The sequence below is a fragment of the Leptopilina boulardi genome, unplaced genomic scaffold (genome assembly GCF_019393585.1).
Source record: "Leptopilina boulardi isolate dan_hultmark-lab unplaced genomic scaffold, ZJU_Lbou_2.1 LbouV2_372, whole genome shotgun sequence".
NCBI lineage: Eukaryota > Metazoa > Arthropoda > Insecta > Hymenoptera > Figitidae > Leptopilina > Leptopilina boulardi.
The window spans coordinates 804070-824546 of record NW_026137943.1 but is presented as its reverse complement, the minus strand read 5'-3'; the positions used below and the strand labels follow the sequence as shown (position 1 = coordinate 824546).

The 20477-nt window shown below is 28.2% G+C and overlaps 2 protein-coding genes and 1 long non-coding RNA gene across 16 annotated transcripts in view; all 3 read right to left on the bottom strand.

Moving 5' to 3' along the window:
• LOC127287746 (chondroitin sulfate N-acetylgalactosaminyltransferase 1) overlaps positions 1–5713 on the bottom strand; it is a 57665-nt gene extending 51952 nt beyond the window's left edge. The window contains exon 1 of the mRNA XM_051314841.1: positions 5704–5713. The gene's annotated coding sequence lies outside the window, so the exon portion shown is untranslated. The remainder of the gene's footprint in view (positions 1–5703) is intronic.
• Positions 2065–3008, bottom strand: LOC127287751 (uncharacterized). Its single transcript, XR_007843921.1, has 2 exons — positions 2560–3008; positions 2065–2230 (listed from the first exon to the last, which is right to left on the bottom strand). It is a non-coding gene; the product is annotated as an uncharacterized LOC127287751 (long non-coding RNA).
• A 2438-nt stretch (positions 5714–8151) lies between the features above and the next one.
• On the bottom strand, positions 8152–12899 carry LOC127287703 (mucin-17-like). Of its 14 annotated transcripts, XM_051314765.1 has the most exons (16): positions 12609–12899; positions 12257–12427; positions 12035–12184; positions 11590–11730; positions 11311–11442; positions 11042–11173; positions 10753–10893; positions 10484–10615; positions 10207–10338; positions 9930–10061; positions 9656–9787; positions 9379–9510; positions 9104–9235; positions 8815–8955; positions 8541–8672; positions 8152–8400 (listed from the first exon to the last, which is right to left on the bottom strand). In XM_051314765.1, exons 1-16 carry the CDS (start codon positions 12682–12684, stop codon positions 8366–8368), a joined length of 2043 nt encoding a protein of 680 aa, XP_051170722.1. In that variant the 5' UTR covers positions 12685–12899; the 3' UTR covers positions 8152–8365. The 14 variants fall into 14 exon arrangements, with proteins under 14 accessions (XP_051170722.1, XP_051170727.1, XP_051170724.1 ...); XM_051314770.1 differs by lacking the exon at positions 9379–9510; XM_051314767.1 differs by lacking the exon at positions 9656–9787.
• Between the last annotated feature and the right edge of the window lie 7578 nt (positions 12900–20477).

The following is a 20477-nucleotide window of genomic DNA, read 5'->3' as shown; positions in this document are numbered from 1 at the left end:
GATGAGGCCGTATAGACTCCACCATGAACTTTGTAATAAGGCCTGATGAACACAAATTCCCAACTGAATAGAGAACTACATTACTGAGTATCCAATAATGACATCTATAAATGTTTGAAACAGCTACTTACGCAATTTAATAGTATCTGTCATTTTCAAAAGTGATTTTCATGTAATTTTATATATGTTCCCATATCAATTGATGATGACCGTAAAGGTCAATCAAAATTTTGGGGTTTAGACAAGAAAGAATGTTGCAATTAATTCCTACTTTACATCTTTCTATCCTATGACGATACACTATCCTTATTTCGGAGTTTTCCTTATGACAATTTCTATCATCACTCCTTCTTACTTATTATTCCAAGTTCCGTACAGGATGAGTATTTGATTAATACTAACACTTCGTGATCCCCATTGCTCATCCCAGGATTAATACTCTGATTAATTAATCATTGGATTCCATTTAGAGAAGACATATCCAAAACAAAAAATTTCTTGGGTGAATTTCTGAGCTATTAGAATTAATTAAACAAATTCAAATTGTGTGCGCTTAGTCGTCAACATCAATCTCGTGAAATAAAACAAAAAATACAACAGTACTTATAAAAAACGAAAAAAAAAATACGGAAATGAAGTTGCAAAAAAAGTTGTACGTGAATGAATGGTTGCGAATTCGTTCACGCCTCACGCGCTTGCTCAGCGTGAAAACTTGCAAGAGGAAGTCGTGACTTTTCAAGCACTTCAAGCACTTTGTCACCACGTTCAAGTTATGGGGATGAATACTTCCGCTCTTTGACTCTAGTGAATAATTTTTCATAAAGCAAATATATATATATAATCGTAACCAAACTCATAGTATTAATTCATCAAAAGAAAAATATCGAATTTACGAACAGAATTGAAATGAAATTTTATTTCACTTTTTGTTATCGAACTTTACGAGAATAATTTAATAATTTTTTTTGTGGGAATTTTCCATTTTTACAAACAATAATCGAAGAATGAATGTTTCGTGCAAAACAATAGATGCAAATTTTGCATTCTTTTCTACATTGTAGATGAATGGATTATATACAATTATTATTATACTGATTTGAATTGACTTTGTGAAACTGTTAATTATTTGATATTAGCGTCAACATTACTCGCGTCGACATCATTATCGCTAGTCAAAACGCAATGAACTTCCGTTTGGGCATTAATCGATCATGTAACATCGTGGATGTGAATTCGTCATGTTTATCCAAATGACAAATCACACCGATACCTTTAACCTCCCTTCAAATCTAGTTGATTACATCGCTCAATAGAATTCAGTCACACGATATATATACATACAGTTTGTCAGGTGAATAAAACATGTCTTTGTTTAATTAAAAAATTATAAATATTCCACTAATAATTGAAACTAATCTCTTGAAAATACTATATACTTTAATTAAAAAGTTAATAGAAAAACAAAAATATATTTTTCACAAAATACTATGAACAAATAAAAGAACACAACGAATGTCAGTGGAATCGAAATTGAAAAACTTGAATACAATTTTTCTGAAGTTCCATGTCAGAATTTTCCAGTGATCTTATCTAAGGCATCGTATTTTTGATTCCGTTTACTGTCCTAGGGCTTCAGATATATATGGATATATATATATAAAAGAATCTCATCTCTGTTTACATTCTGAACATGGAAGTCTTTTCCATTGAATTGAGTTCTTTAGATGAAAATGCCATCAAACAGGATAGACTCAAATCCAACAATGGGATATTGGAAAATCCTCTTGAAAAGTTTTCTTTATCATTCATGTCATGGAAAATGCCAAAAAGACTCAGTAAACGGACACTGTAATTAATGAAAATTAATTTTTTTTTGTTTACTTTTTCTTTCCAAAGTACTTAAAAATTTTTCCAAATAATATATATTTTGTAAATATTATTTCTTGTTTTGAAAAAAATTTATTTTATAAAACGAATGTTAACCATAGTTTAAGGGGGGAACACCAGTTGTAACTCAAAAAATAATGCTTTTTTCAAGAATATTTTCCAAAAGAACAATGAATCTTTTTAAAGAATACTATTTATTAGTTAAAAGTACATGTAAAAAGCTGTAATTTAAAAGAAAAAAAAAATTTTTTTAACAAAAACTTTTGGAGATATGAGCCATTGAAGTGGCGTCTTAAGAAAAAAGGCGAATTGCGGTGACCAGCATTCTGCAAGTATACTTCGTCTGAAATACAAAAATGAAATTGATTTACATTTATTATAAGATTATCTAGTTCGTGATCGAAGGATTTAAAAAAAAAAAAAAATTTGACAAAATGGCGACCTGTCAAAGTCAAAAGTATGATTTTCGTTAAAAAAATACAGTCGATTTTCAGCTATATAAAAAAAAGTTTTGCATAAAAAAAAAAAATCCTTCGATCACGAACTAGACTTATATGTGTAAATGAAGCACACTAAATTTTAAATAAATCGGTTTAATGGTATTCGAGTAATCGTGGTCACCGACTTGGAAAATGTCATTTTGAGAAAAACGCATTCAAAGTTTCAACTTACTTTTTTTTGTTCAGAAGAAATTTTGTTTCCAAGTTACAAAGAGTCATCGATTCTTGGACCATATAATAACTCTTCCGCAGTGGTTGCCGTTTCTAAATCATAGGAAAAGGCCATCTGTCGTTAGGGTCAGTTATGGCTGGCCACCTTGTATGAAGCCACGGGACGCGCCGATGCAGTGTTCTGTATATCTCATTTATTTTTCACCGGATCAACTTTGAAATTTACAGACACATTTCTAAATATGTGTACTTTAAGAAAATGCACAAAAAAAAAAATTGATTTTTCGAAAGTTACAACTGGTGTTCCCCCCTTAAAAAAATAATTCGATTTATAAAGCATTTGTAATTCTATAGCGTTCGATATTGCCATGTCTCCTTTATCACAATAATGCATTATTTAATATTTTTCTATACTTTCATAAAAACGAATGCAATTTCAAAAGAAGGAAAAGTTTTATACTTCTCTTGTATTTAAAGGAGGAGAAAAAAAAATAATATTACTCTTGACATTCTACGTGTACAAATAGAAATCAATTTATATTTTCATTTCAATTTTAAGTTTTCCAACTTTCTCCTCTGTGATTGTTGCTTCAAGTTTAATAAAGCAATAAATGAAACTTCAGATACAAAGATTTTTTTAGCGAAAAATGTTTTTCAAAACGTTTTTACATAATTAAATATAGAAACTTCTTGATTGCAAACTGTATTGTATTTTATTTAATGCAAACCTAATTATTACAATACAAAAAAGAAAAAGTTTAAAAATTTTTTTTATAATGAATATTAACTTTCGTGAAATTGTACTATTTTAACATATTCCAAAATTATTAAAGCGAATTAGTAATTTAAATTAGTATTTCCACCAGTTATTAATTATAAATTCATCTTAATGGAAATTCTAATTAAAATTTAGTAAGCAGGTGACGTTATGTATTCAACTTCTTATTATTATGCAAATAAACTTTCTGTTTTAATTCATCAATTCGTAATTAGCCCAGCGTCATCTTGCTTTTCAAAAGTGTGCAACTTTTGCAAATATCGAAATTTTTTTTTCATAATTGTTCCCTTGAACTATTTTTTTGAATTTAAAACAACACATATTAATCAATAAACAATTGAAACAAAGACATAATTGAATAATTTAAAAAAAAAATCGTTTGATATATTTGGTGCATAAATTTTGAGCTTAATTAATAAAGCATTTAGACATCGTTTATCACACTTGTGGTAATCTGTACAAGATCGTTGTGAATTCTCGAATGAGATGGAATTCAAAGAGCAAGGGACAAGTAGGAAATTCAGGATTCAGCATCCCTTGTTGTCTAACCCTCTTCTAGGTCAGCAGCCCTTAATACCTCTTAGAACCCCTGTCATCCGTTTTAATATCGCACGAGAGGTACCATGAGACTATATATAGATAGGAAGAGAGGGCGTATGATGGAAACGAAAACAGGACGAAGAAGAGAATAGAGAAGGGATTGGTCTTGATTCTCGACGAGAGGGTTCTCCTTAATAATGAGACGACATTACTGAGAGCAATGAGACAGCCAAATTTACCATTATGGAAGAGAATTTACGTCACAATCAGATTTCAACCACTCGATGGAATGTGTGTTCAGTATATATATACATATATTTGCTTTTCTTCCTTTTCTGATGATTCTTTCACTGCATTCGACAAAATTTTTTAAGGGAAAAAAATATTTAATAAATAAATATTTTTGATTATTTAGTAAATAATAATTTTGTATATTATGATAATTATTTAGTTATTTAATTATTTTAAAATCTTCATTTTATTTTTTCACAGTTCTATTAAAAAATAATCTGCTTTTTCTTTCAGTGGTGTTCGATGGGATAATTCAGTTCTAGTTCGACCAAGCTAGTGTAAACATCGGACAGTTTGTAAATATTTTTTGGTGAATTTCTGAGCTATTGAAATTAATTAAAGCCAATACAATCATACGTTAAATTAAAAAAACAAATAATAATTAATTTTTTAATAAATTAATTATTAGATTTATCATTTTTGGAATATATATTCGAAATATAAATATTCTTTGGTGAATTTCTGAGCTATTGAAATTAATTAAATCCAGTACAATCATACGTTAAATAAAAAAAACAAATATAATTAATACTTTAATCAATTAATAATTGGATCTCATTTCAAAAAAACATAAAATTTTTGAGTGAATTAAAATTTTTTTGGTTTCTATTTAAATAAATAAAAATTTGATTACGAATTACCTCCAATAAATTTTACTATCATAGAATTGCATTTACAACTAAAAGTCTTTGTTAATTCATATTTTTTCATTTCATTTGATTAAATTCTCATTAATCCCTCTTCCTCATAATGTTTAGTCAATTGACTTTATTTGAAAAATATTATTTGTGTATTTCGTTTAATAAAAAATAATTTCTAAAAGCAAAAAAAATAATTTAATACTCGTAATGAAATAATTCAACAAAACGAGTTGCACTTGCATAATAATGACAAACAAACAAACATAAAAGTCAGTAAATAGTATGATTTTACACTTTATGACTGTTTGTAGATATTACCCACGTAAAGTCATAAATTTTATTGTTGTACTTTATACTGCAAAGGTAGAAATACCAACGTGATAAGAAAATAATGCTTTCTAGTTTTCGTAATATTAGAATAGTCCGCTTTTTAATATATTATCTTTTTTTTAGGCTACTTTTAATTTGATATTTTTGTAAATTTTACCAGGAATAAAATGTACAATTTAAATTTATAATAAAAAAAAAAGTTTTTTTTTATCCATATTGAATTACTATTTTATAACGAGATAATAATTATTATTATTATGACATTATTATTACAGTATTGAATAAGGTAATTAACGTATTTAATTATTTCCAATTATGGAAGATTAATTTCTCTTTTATGATTGATAATTAAAACGAGGAGAAAAATTATTTTAAATTAGAAATATATTAAATTTAAAATGAGAATTTAACATCAAATAATTAAATATTAATTTAAATATTATTAATTAAATATAATCAAATAATTATTAAAAGAAGAAATAAAATGTTTTGTCACATTGAAAATAATTAACAAAACTATGAGACAATTTATATGTAGTGGTCTAGGTCAAGCTTCTAAACTAACCTTGATTACAACTTCCTACGTCCGCTTGGCAATTCGCCTGATCGCATAAGCAGGTTCCTTTCATCACAATGACACTGTTTATGGATATCCTTTTTTAAAAATATCATTCTTTTAATTCGCATTTTCTCATTAATCCAACAAAACGTAAATATTCTAAAATACCGCTCAAAGCACGTGGTTCACTTTCGATTTTATCATTCTCTACATTTTCGTTTATTCCGTTCTCTATTTCTCTCATTCGTACAAGTCCCACACACAAATCACAATCTGTGAAATAATTTTTTTGCACCCACTCAATAATTGTGAGACACACCCATGGTCTGTGAGCATCAATGAGAAAACATTGATGATTTCATCTTGAAAAAATTAAATTCACCATTTTCATTCAATTGATAATGGAAAAATTTATCAGTTTCTCTCTTAAACTTGCCCTTTCAATTACAAAAGGCTAATTGATAAATAAAGAAACCTTGAATGAACAAGAAGACAGTTTATATATCTTATTCTGACATTAATACGATTTATACTCTACGCACAATTAAATTCAGTTACAAAAAACGAATTTAAAAAAACGAATCAAATAATCATCATTATAAAAAATTCCCCTTTATTAATTATAAACACTCACTTCTCTATAGAAAAAAAATGTAATTTTTTAAAATAAAATTTGTAATGTTAAAAAAAATTTTGATATTTAAATTGTTTATTTGGATTAGAGATGGCAAATATATATATATATTCATATTAAAAAAACACTGTTTGGGAATTGTTCACAGGAAGCTTTTGCAAGCACATGTTTTTACGCCACACGAATCACGATTTGAGAGATCGAGGTTGCCGGTGGCACGGCCCGTAGAAACCTGTCGGCCCCGAGGCCGCTGTACAACCTCGAAAGCTTTCTCTCTCTCCTACAGCTTTAAATGTGGGATGAAGCCGCAGAGTTTGCGCGTCGCAATCCATTGGGATATGACTTCGGAAATTTTCGTTCACCAACGTCAAAAGGAGCAATTCAGAATTAAGAGTACTCAAAAATTTTCGCTTTAGAAAATATTCGAGAACATAATAGATGATAATAATCATCACTAAAATGGTTCAAAACAATATTATTTTAAATTATTATTACATGATTAAATATATTAAAAGTGAGTTGTTAAAACGATACAATGAACTTTTTTCTAATTTCAACATTTTTTAATATAGTTTTTTTCATCAATCGAAACTAAAAACTAATATAATTAATAGCAATTTTACTATTTTTATTTTCCTTTAATAAATATTGATTTTATTTTTTGTATGAATTTTTGAATCTCACTTTTAAATATAAGAAGTTGAAAAGATTTTTAAAAGTTATAAAGCAATATTGGAATTATTTTGTGGAGTGTAATTTCCTAATGGATTTCTCTCTATGTCGCGTTGGCAGCAAAGCGTAAAACATTTTTAACGACACAATACGTAACATTGTATAGAGTTTATGACTTGATGTGGAAAGCTTTTAACGCCAAATCGACTTTTTGGATAGTGCAAATTTCGACAAATTTTACGCCGCGTTCATCTATTTCGTTACAATTTTGTATTGGAGGGGTGATTAACTTTTATGTCGCATTTACCATTATCGAATTCCCACAATTGCATGTAAATATGACATTGGACGCAAAAATTTAAAAAAAAAAAAAAAAAAAATTAATAACCTATTTAATTGTTTTTATTTTCCAATTATACTTCATGAATCGATATTCAATAATTAAAATTTTATAAATATAATCAAATTGTTGTTTCCACTTGTAACTGTCAGTTTGTTTGTTTTTTTTTTAATTATCAGCACTACCCTGCAGGGTTTTATTAATTTCAGTTTGTCAGAAATGAGAATATGATTTATTTATTGTTAAATTGAAAATTAAACAAAAACATCTATTATATATACAAAACTGAGAATTAAATTCTCGTTTATTATTTTAATCTTTTAAATACAATGACGTTTGTATTCATATTAAAAATAGAATTGCGTAAAGCAAATTATCAATTATTCAAAAAAAATTTTTTTTTATTTTTAAATGAATTTTTTAAATATTTAATTCACCCTTAAGAATAATTTTCTCGATCATGAATAAAATAATGGAAACACGAAAGTACAAGGCAATTACATGGTCGAAATGTCAGTATCGGCTGGTACAATTCGTTCATCATGTAACAGCTGGCCGATGGTTAACATCCCAATTGTAAACCGTAGATACATTTGTAACGAAGCAACGAGTACTCTTTTTTCTCAATTGAATATTTTTTTATCTCTCATTTTTTGCAATTTCTCTTCACCTCTAACTCTTCATTTTCTGCTAAGCGACATGTGCATTTTAAATTGTGAAACGTCATCCTAACAAATTTTATGCAATCTTGTTTGTATAATTGTAAAAAATAAAACGAAATTTAGGAGAAGGGAGATAAAAAATCCTATCAATATAATAAATTATTTATTAAAAAGTAAAAAAAGACTACAGTTATTCATACAGACTACAATATTTCTAATAGTTCTAAATTATAGCATTTATAGTAATCAGCGAATAAATATAAAACTGATAATCATAAGCAATATCGTCAGCTTTTATAGAAAAGAATTACTAATTCATACTAACACATATATTGCAGTACAAACGTTTGTTGTATTCTATTAAGCGTCACCTTCAGCTGCCACAGAAGGTACATCTGCATATCAAAATAAGGTTAATTGTTAATAAGACAATTAATTGCATATATTTAAATTTACTTTCCCCCTAAATTTATTATTTATATAATTAACAATTGATGATGATTTCATAAATATCAATAATTTAACAAAACCATACCTGTGGGCATTTCTGAATATGGACTACTACTTTCTACTGTTGTCAAACTTTCATCAGAAGCGTTTGTTGTAGTCTGTTGAGCATGTGTATCAGTTATAAGTGCAGAAGGTTCTATAGTTGTTGAAGCCGCATCTGATTTTATTTGCATAACAAAATAATGTTAATTGCTAATAACGCATCTTGCTTGAATTTAATTTCTTCTTAATTTAACAGAAATTTAATTAATGGTTGATGATGATTTGAACAGTATATAATTAATTTAACAAAATCATACCTTGGGTATCTTCTGAATTTGGACTACTACTATCTACTGTTGTATCATTTTTATTAGAATCGTTTGTTGTAGAGACTAATGCAATTGCATCTTTAACAACTGCAGAAGGATCGATATTTGTCAAAGCCGGAGATGATGCATCTGAATTTGATTGCATAACAAAATAAGATTTATTGTTAATAAGACATTTATTTGCATATATTTAAATATTGTGTCTCATAATTTATTGGGAATATACTTAATGATTGATGTTGATTTGATCAAAATCATTAATTTAACAAAACCTTACCTTGGGTCTTTTCTGCATCTGGACTACTAGTCTCTACTGTTGTCTCACTTTCATCAGAAGCGTTTGTTGTAGTCTGTTGAGCAGGTGCATCAGTTATAAGTGCAGAAGGTTCTATAGTTGTTGAATCCGCATCTGATTTTATTTGCATAACAAAAATAAGGTTAATTGCTAATAACGCATCTTGCTTGAATTTAATTTCTTCTTAATTTAACAGAAATTTAATTAATGGTTGATGATGATTTCAACAGTATATAATTAATTTAACAAAATCATACCTTGGGTCTCTTCTGAATCTGGAGTACTAGTCTCTACTGTTGTATCATTTTTATTAGAATCGTTTGTTGTAGTCAGTTTAGCAGGTGTATCAGTAATAACTGCAGAAGGTTCTATAGTTGTTGAAGCCGCATCTGATTTTATTTGCATAACAAAATATTGTTAATTGCTAATAATGCATCTATTTGCTTAAATTTAATTTATTCTTAATTTAACAGAAATTTAATTAATGGTTGATGATGATATGAACAGTATATAATTAATTTAACAAAATCATACCTTGGGTCTCTTCTGAATCTGGAGTACTAGTCTCTACTGTTGTATCATTTTTATTAGAATCGTTTGTTGTAGTCAGTTTAGCAGGTGTATCAGTAATAACTGCAGAAGGTTCTATAGTTGTTGAAGCCGCATCTGATTTTATTTGCATAACAAAATAAGGTTAATTGCTAATAACGCATCTTGCTTGAATTTAATTTCTTCTTAATTTAACAGAAATTTAATTAATGGTTGATGATGATTTCAACAGTATATAATTAATTTAACAAAATCATACCTTGGGTCTCTTCTGAATCTGGAGTACTAGTCTCTACTGTTGTATCATTTTTATTAGAATCGTTTGTTGTAGTCAGTTGAGCAGGTGTATCAGTCATAACTGCAGAAGGTTCTATAGTTGTTGAAGCCGCATCTGATTTTATTTGCATAACAAAATAATGTTAATTGCTAATAACGCATCTATTTGCTTGAATTTAATTTCTTCTTAATTTAACAGAAATTTAATTAATGATTGATGATGATTTGAACACTATATAATTAATTTAACAAAATTATACCTTGGGTCTCTTCTGAATCTGGAGTACTAGTCTCTACTGTTGTATCATTTTTATTAGAATCGTTTGTTGTAGTCAGTTTAGCAGGTGTATCAGTAATAACTGCAGAAGGTTCTATAGTTGTTGAAGCCGCATCTGATTTTATTTGCATAACAAAATATTGTTAATTGCTAATAATGCATCTATTTGCTTGAATTTAATTTCTTCTTAATTTATGACAAATTTAATTAACGGTTGATGTTGATGTAAACAGTATATAATTAATTTAACAAAACCATACCTTGCGTCTTATCTAAAGCTGGAGTACTACTTTCTACTGATGTCTCACTTTTATCAGAAGCGTTTGTTGTAGTCTGTTGAGCAGGTGTGTCAGTAATAACTGCAGAAGGTTCTATAGTTGTTGAAGCCGAATCTGCATTTGATTGCATAACAAAATAATGTTAATTACTTATAATTCATCTATTTGCTTGAATTGAATTTCTTTTTAATTTATTAGAAATTTAATTAATGGTTGATGTAAATAGTATAATTAATTTAACAAAACCATACCTTTGGGCTGTTCTGAAACTGGACTACTACTATCTACTGTTGCACCACTTTTATCAGAAGAAGTTGATGTAGAGTTTTGTGCAGGTCTATCAGTAACAACTGAAGAAGGTTCGATAGTTGTTGAAGCCGGAGATGCTGTAGCTGCATTTTATTGCATCACAAAATAAGATTAATTGTTACTAAGGCATTTATTTGCATATATTTAAATATTGTTTCTCCTAATTTATTGGGAATATAATTAATGATTGATGTTGATTTGATCAATATCATTAATTTAACAAAACCTTACCTTGGGTCTTATCTGAATCTGGACTACTAGTCTCTACTGTTGTATCACTTATATCAGAAGCGTTTGTTGTAGTCTGTTGAGCAGGTGTATCAGTACTAACTGCAGAAGGTTCGATAGTTGTTGAAGCCAAATCTGCATTTGATTGCATAACAAAATAAGTTTAATTGCTAATAATGCATCTATTTGCTTGAATTTAATTTATTCTTAATTTATTGGAAATTTAATTAATCGTTGATGTAAACAGTATAATTAATTTAACAAAACCATACCTTGAGTCTTATCTGAAGCTGGACTACTACTTTCTACTGTTGTCTCACTTTTATCAGAAGCGTTTGTCGTAGTCTTTTCAGCAGGTGTATCAGTACTAACTGCAGAAGGTTCGATAGTTGTTGAAGCCAAATCTGCATTTGATTGCATAACAAAATAAGGTTAATTGCTAATAACGCATCTATTTGCTTAATTAAATTTTAATTCTTCTTAATTTATTAGAAATTTTATTAATGATTGATCTTGATTTGAACAATATCATTAATGTAACAAGACCATACCTTCGGTCTTATCTGAAGGTGGACTACTACTTTCTTCTGTTGTACCACTTTCATCAGAAGAGATTGTTGTAGAGTCTCCTGCAGCTGCATCAGTAACAACTGAAGAAGGTTCGATAGTTGTAGATGTCGGAGATGATTCATCTGAATTTGATGGCATAAGAAAATAATGTTAATTGCTAATAAGGAATTTATATGCATCTTTTTTAAATTTTTGTAATCCTTTGAATAATTATTTTGTCTTATTTCCTAAGATATTTAATTTAAAATTGATTTTCATATTAATATTGTTATTAATAAAACAGTATTGTATTTAGTGGCTTTTATGAATCTTGACTACTAGGTTTTTCATTGCACACTCTTTTTAGTGATAATTTTGTACGTTTATTATTACATTATTCATTTGGAAATTAAATTTTTAAAGAATCTCATAAAAATTTATTCTTACTTTTCTCAGATTTGGAAGGATGTATTTTATTTGCTGTTCCTTTTTGATTCTTTTCAGATTTAGTTTCTTTTTCTTTATGCTGTATATTCTTTTTGTCATTACTTTTGTTTGATTGATTATTTTTTGTCCTTGTTGAATTGGAGCATTTTTCTTATAAAAATTAAAAATTTTAATATTTTTTTATAATTTGTTTTCCATTATATTAGTAAAATGATAATTTACCTTTTATCCATTGGCATACTTTTTGTAATCCATTCTTTATTGAATTACCTATACAGTTAAAGAAATCTTTCACTTTTGTCAATAGACTATTCTGACAATTTTCTTCATTTGTTGTTTTGGAGTTTTTAAGCAATGTTTGATGGGAATTTCCCTTTTCGCTATTTTTTCCATCTATAATCAAATTTAATTGTTCATTCTCAGGCTTTATTTAAGAAAGTGTAATAGCTGATTTTTTTTTTTTTTTTTACTAAATATTCAATATTTTTTGAAAGAAATAAAATGTATGACAAAATTACAAAATTATTATTATTAGAATAGTTTTAATTTATTCTAATACCGTTATAATGTTTACCTTTTAATGGCACAGATTGAACAATTATTAAAACTGTTAATAAAATTGCAACTTTTACAAACATTTTATTCTTCATTAAAAAGTAAAAAAAAAGGTTTCGAATATTGAATTAAACTGAAACATTGTTAATTGCACGCGAAACTTTATATGCATACCTTATCATATATTTATAAAATATTTTGTCAAATTTTTCATTGATATGACTGTGTATTGTTGAAGAAAATAATATTAAAGATTATTGTTATATTTCATAAGCATAAAAAAAAACTGTTTTTCCTATTACTCACTTGATAGTATTGTTTTATTTTAAAATATAATGAACGTGACATTTTATACAGAATGGATTACATCAAAAAGCTTTAAACACATCACGTAATACAAAAAATATTTTTCCACGTAATCTAAATGATTTGCATTATTTTATTCATAAAGAAGTGAAGAAAGATGAATAATTTTTTAATAATATATTTTTATCAAAAGAATTTTTTTTAATAAACTTTTTAATTTAAGTAGAAATAAGTTTTTAAATTATTTTTTTTTAAAACATTTATCTTTATATATAATACGCTTTTTAAATATTTCTTTATTTTGAATTAAAAAAATTGAAACATATATTTAAAACAAAAAAAGACCAAAAAAAGTAAATTGAATAAATTTTTCAACAAACTGATAATATTAGATTGTTAACATTGCAAAAATTCTGATTTCAATTTGTAATATAAAGAAAAGACTTTTTTTAATTGCTGCACAAAGTTTTCTGTAAAAAGGAAAGTCCCTTTTCGTGTCGAACACGTCAGCAATGACCAACATAGTGCATTCGACAAAGTATATATATATATAGTATGATTCAGTCGTACTCAATCTAATCCCAAGTGAAACTGCAAAGGCGGTCGTTTTTATCACCTTGTTCCTCAATCAAAAAATAAAGAAGTCTTAAGAAATAGATTGGAAAGTTCTTTAAGTCAAATTCAATTAGAACCAATTATACGCAATTTGGTATTTCTTGTCTCTATTTTCTAGAAGTAAAATTAAAGGTCTTGGTGGAATTATCAAAGAAACGGTTCATCTTAATCTTTATTTTTTTGCTTAACATTCTAATAGTACACTTTATATATATATATATAAAAGTAGAAGCTCTGGTGCAGTTACGTCTATTTATTTGACGTCGGATAAATGCATCGAACGTATAAGTACCTTTGACACTAACGAGGTCGTTCAGTTAAGCTTCTCTCTTGTACAGCTGAGAGAACATCGAGAATTGGAAAATGAACTTTACTTTCCACTGATGGAATTTAGAAAACTAAAATATTTCTCTACTTTTAGGATCAGATTATTTTACTTTTGTAAATATTTTAGAAATAAAAATAATTGTCAATATCTCCAAATTATTCATAGAAAGTTGTCTTTCTCGTATAAAATCATCACTGATTTTTATTGCTAATGATCATTTGTAGCAGAGTTGTCACTTGTCCTCCAAATAATAAAGTCATCACTTGTCTTTATGAATCACGAAAAAAAATAATAATTGGTACTAGTGAGTTGTCACTTGTCTTTTTTCGTACAAAGTTATTACTATCCTTTGCTTTCTGGCAAATTTAGACAAGTGATGACTTTGTACAAAAAAGACAAATGACAACTCTCAGTGACAGATAAATTATTTTGAGATAATGCCTATAAAGAATAATATTCAAGTCCAGTGCTCGCGATACACTTTTTTTGTCAATTTGGATCCTTGTAAGCACATCAATTTAATAAAAAAAAAATTCTTCATTTTGCATGGAGAACCATTATATTAAATTAAAATTGTATTTAAAAAATTGACTGACAAGTGTACTGTATAGTTAACAGCAAGTCTGACGTTTCATTATAAAATCTTTTTATTAAGTTGTGAAACGAGACGTTCTATTTTCTCCCTTCATATACTTGTGGTTAAGCACGTTTAACGCTTAGGCTTTCAATGTTTCCGCGATAAGGTACAAAGCGCCGTTTATTGGACGTGCTAGCGAATAAGGAAGCTTACACACGTGATCTAGCGTGAAGAACTCAAGCCAGTGTATATAAATGCAACACACATTTTATGAAAACTAGTAGATCGCGTGATTAAAACATACCACGTGATCTCCATACTTTGTGATAAAGTATAAATTTTTCTTTCATAGAAATAAATTTATTTACATATTTATAATTATTCAACAGTAAGTGAAATTAATTTTACTAATAAAATGATTTTATCTCAATTAAAATTTGTTTACCATCCTTAATGAGATTTATATTCTAAAGTATTAATATTTAAAGTCAATTCTTGTAAATAGTTGAAGAATTTTGCAATATTTTTTTTTTGTTGCTCTATCGAATATCTACAAATTGAGACAGAAATTGAAAATCGATGGAGGAAACTACATTTATAGAACTGGAAACAGGGACAATAGAAAACTGTTGGGTACGAAACATACGTTTTGCATTGAGTATACATTTTCTATTGAAAACTATAGTTTGAAATTGCAATGTCGTATCATTATGGGAGTTGAGAACTTCCTGGTAAATAGAACTTATGCGCCCCGACAAGTTTATCTCATTTTGCTCGAGAAAGATGCATACAAGATAATTTTGGTATATTCTGTTCAATGCTGTATATATGTATATCGAGGTATATAGACTTTTGTATATATTATACAACAATATCAAAGATTTGCCATAAAGTTTGCTGACGATTATTGTAATCGTAAACCTTTATTAATAATTGTTACACTAAAGAAATTCATCACGAGAACTATATTTTCTATAATTAACTATAAAATTTCGTTATCTCTTCATTTTGAAAGCAACTAAAATAGTCCTTTAAAATATTGAAGCAGACTGTAAGTAATAGGATTCGATCCAATGAAAACTCATGACTAACGATTCTCTATAGATTCGATCAGTCTGAGTCTTCGAAATATCTTCCAATTGATTTTAGTGCCCCCTGCACTTTAAAGGGATTGTCCAATTCGTTAATTCGGAAAAAGGGCCACCATCTGTGAAATTCCAGAAAATCAAATATTATACGACATTTCTAAGTAATGAAAATCTAAAAATTATTATTCTTCATATAATATAGAATTATAATTTAAATTTTCATTAAACTAAAAATTGTCAGAATATATTATATTTTTTGAAATTTTTTTTTTTTTCTCCCTCTGAAATAAAATAATACGTCTCTTTATTCAGGAGAATTTTAAAATTAAAATGAAGCATCTCTAGGCAACTTGGCGTGATAAAAATGAAAAATTATGAGACAAAAAAGTGTGAAAATCTGATTTTCATTGAATTTAACGCCCCGGACGTTTGTCGGATTACGCGGGCATTATGTTTTATCTTCCTTTTCACTTCGTTAACGTCGTCTTGTGTGCCGAGGGCACCACCTCTGAACACGATGAAATCATATGAATTGTATGAAAGAACGACGGTAACAAGGAAAACAAAGAACTATTAACGATGATAACCCTCTTTGCTATACCAACGGTCACTATATATACATTTTAGTAATAATAGAGAAAATTATTTTCATAAAAATACAATGCTTCATCCTTTAAACTGACTTTTCCATTGAATTCATAAAGCTTTAAAATTTTTTTTTAATCTTCTTTATTAATAGTATATTTCGTAACGAGTGTGAATATTTGCAGATTTTTGAAAAAGTGTTTTTTTTGGGACGAGCTGTAGGCGAAGCGAAGCTTTGCCTACAGCTTGTACCAAAAAAAACACTTTTTCAAAAATCTGCAAATATTAACACAAGTTACGAACGATACTTTTCATGACAAGGTGCAAAAAAACGCACTTTTTAGCACGGCGTGCTAAAAAAGTGCCTCTTTTTTGCACCGCGTTATGAAAAATATTATTTTACATTGTTTTTAATTTAATTAATCTCTATCATTTATTTATAAATAAATTATATTTCACATGTACTATGTAAAATTGAAATTTTTTTTTTTCTATTTAAGATTAAAAGATGATTATTCCAAAAAGTAAAATGGAAAAAAAAGGTTGCAAATGGTGCGATGAACTTTTGCTCTTTGTCAGGATCGAGTTTGGTACTCGTAGTGAATTCGTTGGTCGCATAAATGATGGTATTATTTGAATAATGCTTCTGGCCGGTTGAATTGCTGCGGCAACATTGATCCTCGCGCGCTTATTGCTTCTGTTCAGCGCAAATGTGGTGCTTATTTTGTTTACCATTGCTCGCCTTCTCTGTATACGTGAATTTCCGTTATTTTCATCTATACCATATATATTGTAACCATAGACATTAAAATTGATAGTAGTTTTTAAATAATTAAAAGTTAAATCTTTTTTCGATGACAAAAATTTTCATTTCTATTGTATATATGTTTTCATATATATATATATGTATTGGAGAATTGGCAAATTGACTCAATTTTTAAATGAAAGCACATCCAATCAATATAAAAAAAAAGCATCTAAACTTTTATGTACAGTCCTTTTCAGGTGTACTCAATATCGTTATGTTATTTTCCATTCGAATGTCGTTGCTTTTTGAAAATTTTTTTTATTTTTTTCGAATTACCACTGAATTGATGAAATCGTTTTATCTCTCACCGCTGATTTTCTCGATTCACGTACAATTTCAAATACAGTTATACACTGTGTAAAAATGTTGCTTCAATTGGCAAGTAACTAAAAGCCTTAATTTCCCGTTCGCTTTTGCACTAAAATGTTAAAAAGCTTTAAAATTTAGTTTGAAAATTTCCAGGAAAATACACCAAAATACGTAAATAGTTTGTGAGTTACATCCTTTGAATACTGAATAATAGAGAAAATATAGCACCTTATGCAAGACTCCACTTTCCTGCCAATTGGGTTTTTTTTTTTCTTTAAACATAAATGTATACATAAAAAAAAGATTTTGTTTTATAAACATCAAATGCAATATGAAAAATAATTTCAAAACAAAAGTAAATGTTATTTATGCAAATGACACACGTGACGAATTTCAATTATAAAGTCGACGACGACTTACAGCTCAGAATGTTACTTATTATTCGAAATTAATTTTCTTAGCTTGTACAGAATACTACAACGCCAGTGACAGGCTAAATGCACAAAGTTTCGTTCCAACCACAATCACAGGCGGAAACAATGTTCCTCTCCTTGGCCTTAACTTCCCTACTATGAAAGCACTGAGGCGAATTCTAGATCTATATATATATATATATATATATACAACAAGGACGAGCAAAAACAAAAACCACGAAACTACATAAATGGAAATAGTTTCAAATAAGTTTTATCAAAATTAGCCGATTTGCATTTATTTGTCTCACGTTAGCATCTAACTTACATCTTATTTCATCGTTTCATCACTTGACAAAATGTTTAATGTTGTATTAAAAAATACTTAGATTTGATGACTAAATACTAAATATGAGGAATAATAACTACTATAATGAAAATTGTCATTCTTTAATAATAACAAAATCATTCACCATTTCGAGCTCAAGCTTATCGAATTCCTGCATTCTCAAAATATCCCAGCTAATCGATTCTATAGTTGCAGAAAATCAATTGTCTGGATACCAATGCAACCGCATAACAGAATAGATATTAGAGAAGAACTTTATAACCTCAACAGAATTTAATGCAAAATGGATTATCTATTTATAACGAAAAGGCATTTCTGATGTGTTTCGGAATTAGAAAATTTTTATATTCTAAGAAATCTAAAACTACTGAAGTAGTTTAGTCAGACTTCAATCTTTTTACACTCTTAGAACTTTTTTTTATTAGAAAAATAAAATTTCCCAACAAACTAAAAGCATGCAACGTAACACAATCTGTTTGCTCTTTGAAATTATAATATAACAGAAACATTAAAATATACGTCAGCATGGATTAAACAATTTATATGAAAATTGGCATTCGACTTACAAATGAAGAGAGAGAGTTCTCATTTTATGAAAAGTCAACATCTGGTGCACTTAGTTTACCTACTGTATATATATAGGCATTTTGAGTCATATGTAAATCAACTTGGTAAAAGTGATTATTTAACACATCACAAACAAGTAAACCAGTCTTTATTATAATATCTGCAAGCGATAGGTAATTAAATAAGAACATAAACGTTTTGCTGGCAAAGTCTCCGAATTGCTTTGAATACGTATGTCAAAGAAAGTTGTCACTTTTTTTTATTAATCAAGGTACAAGAAATAAATTTAATTATTTTTTAAATAGAAGAAATTTGTCACATAAGGGCCATTTCAACACTGACCCGTGACAATGCTGTGTTTACAAGGAACCAAATCAACAAAAAAAGTGTATCGCGATAACTGGACTTGAACATTGTTCTTTATGGGGAAAATCTCAAAATAATTCATCTGTCACAGAGAGTTGTCATTTGTCTTTTTTGTACAAAGTCATCACTTTTTTTTATGAATCATGAAAAAATAACTAATACTAGTGAGTTGTCACTTGTCTTTTATATACAAAATTATCACTTGTCTAACTTTGTAAGAAAGCAAAGGATACTTTGTATAAAAAAGACAAATGACAACTCACTGGTACTAGTAATTTTTTTCGTGATTTATAAAGACAAATGATGACTTTGTACAAGAAAGACAATTGACAACTCTCTATGACAGATGAATTATTTTAAGATTTTCCCCATAAAGAACAATGTTCAAGTCCAGTGCTCGCGATACACTTTTTTTGTTGATTTGGATCCTTGTAAGCACAGCATTGTCACGGGTCGGTCTCTACCATTAAATGGCCCTTTTATGTGACAAATCACAATTGAACGAAAGTTTTCCAATTGGTTCAAAATCAATTTCAGTTGAATTTTAACAGATCTGACATGATGTAAGTAATAGCTTTGTACAAAAATGACAAGTGACAACTCACTAGAACCAGTTATTTTTTTGTGATTTACAGAGACAAGTGATGATTTAATAAAAAAAATTATAGTGATAACGATCATTTTCATAGTGGTCATTGAAATAAAAATAATTAAAAATTTTTTAAAACTAGGTTACACTAAAGTAATATAATCAAGATGAAACTCATGCTTTTTCTGCAAACGACATTCTATTCCTTGTATGTGGCGAAATTGGAAAACTTGGGTACGATTACATGATTGCTTCGAACTCGACGAGAGAGAGAGTGAATTCGAGCAAATCTCTACACAAAACCTTCTTTCTATCCCAATATTTTTGGACATTGGTCTTTCTAACTAGTTTTAAAAATTAAATTTATTCACTCCTTAAAAACATTAAAAACTCTTAAAGCTAAATAATTTATTTACTATGAAAATTTAAGATTTATTTATAAATAAATTGAATTTTATTTAAAGAAAATCCATTATTTTATATCTGAAGAACTTGTCTTAACTGAAAAATGAAAGCATCAGGAAAACCTTTATGTACAAAAGCGTACGTGAAGAGGAAACTTGATTCTTATGTCGCAAAAGGGAAATCTCTTTACAACTCCGTTATATTGTGAAAATAAGGTTCTCTTTCTTGAGCCCTTTGAAGATTCGTTTGCTTCTAGTCTTACTTCACCGTGTAAGAAACTAATTATTGTTGTCGTTCCTCTCCACAAGGATCACTTTTGCCCATGCTCTCGCTTCCTCGTAATTGGATATCTACCCATTGAAATTCAGCACCAAACTTACTCTACCTTCGTTACGTCTCTATTCCTTCACTTTACTCTTGTACTCCCACTCTCAACTCAGTTATTTCCCTTTAACGCTCTCATGGTTTTCCTGTTTGTTTTCCCTTTCATCCTTTTCAATTACAGTATGGTTTCCATTTTCCAATCGAGCTCATTTTCTCTCTTCAAAATTTTCTTGATTCTCTTTAAGCATTGTCTCGAAAA

Coding starts and splice junctions, on each gene's coding strand:
- LOC127287703 (XM_051314765.1), bottom strand. CDS start 12,684: ATGAAGAATAAAATGTTTGTAAAAGTTGCAATTTTATTAACAGTTTTA. Junction 11,443..11,589: donor ACCTTCAGATAAGACCGAAG/GTATGGTCTTGT, acceptor AATCAAATGCAG/ATTTGGCTTCAACAACTATC. Junction 11,174..11,310: donor AGCTTCAGATAAGACTCAAG/GTATGGTTTTGT, acceptor AATCAAATGCAG/ATTTGGCTTCAACAACTATC.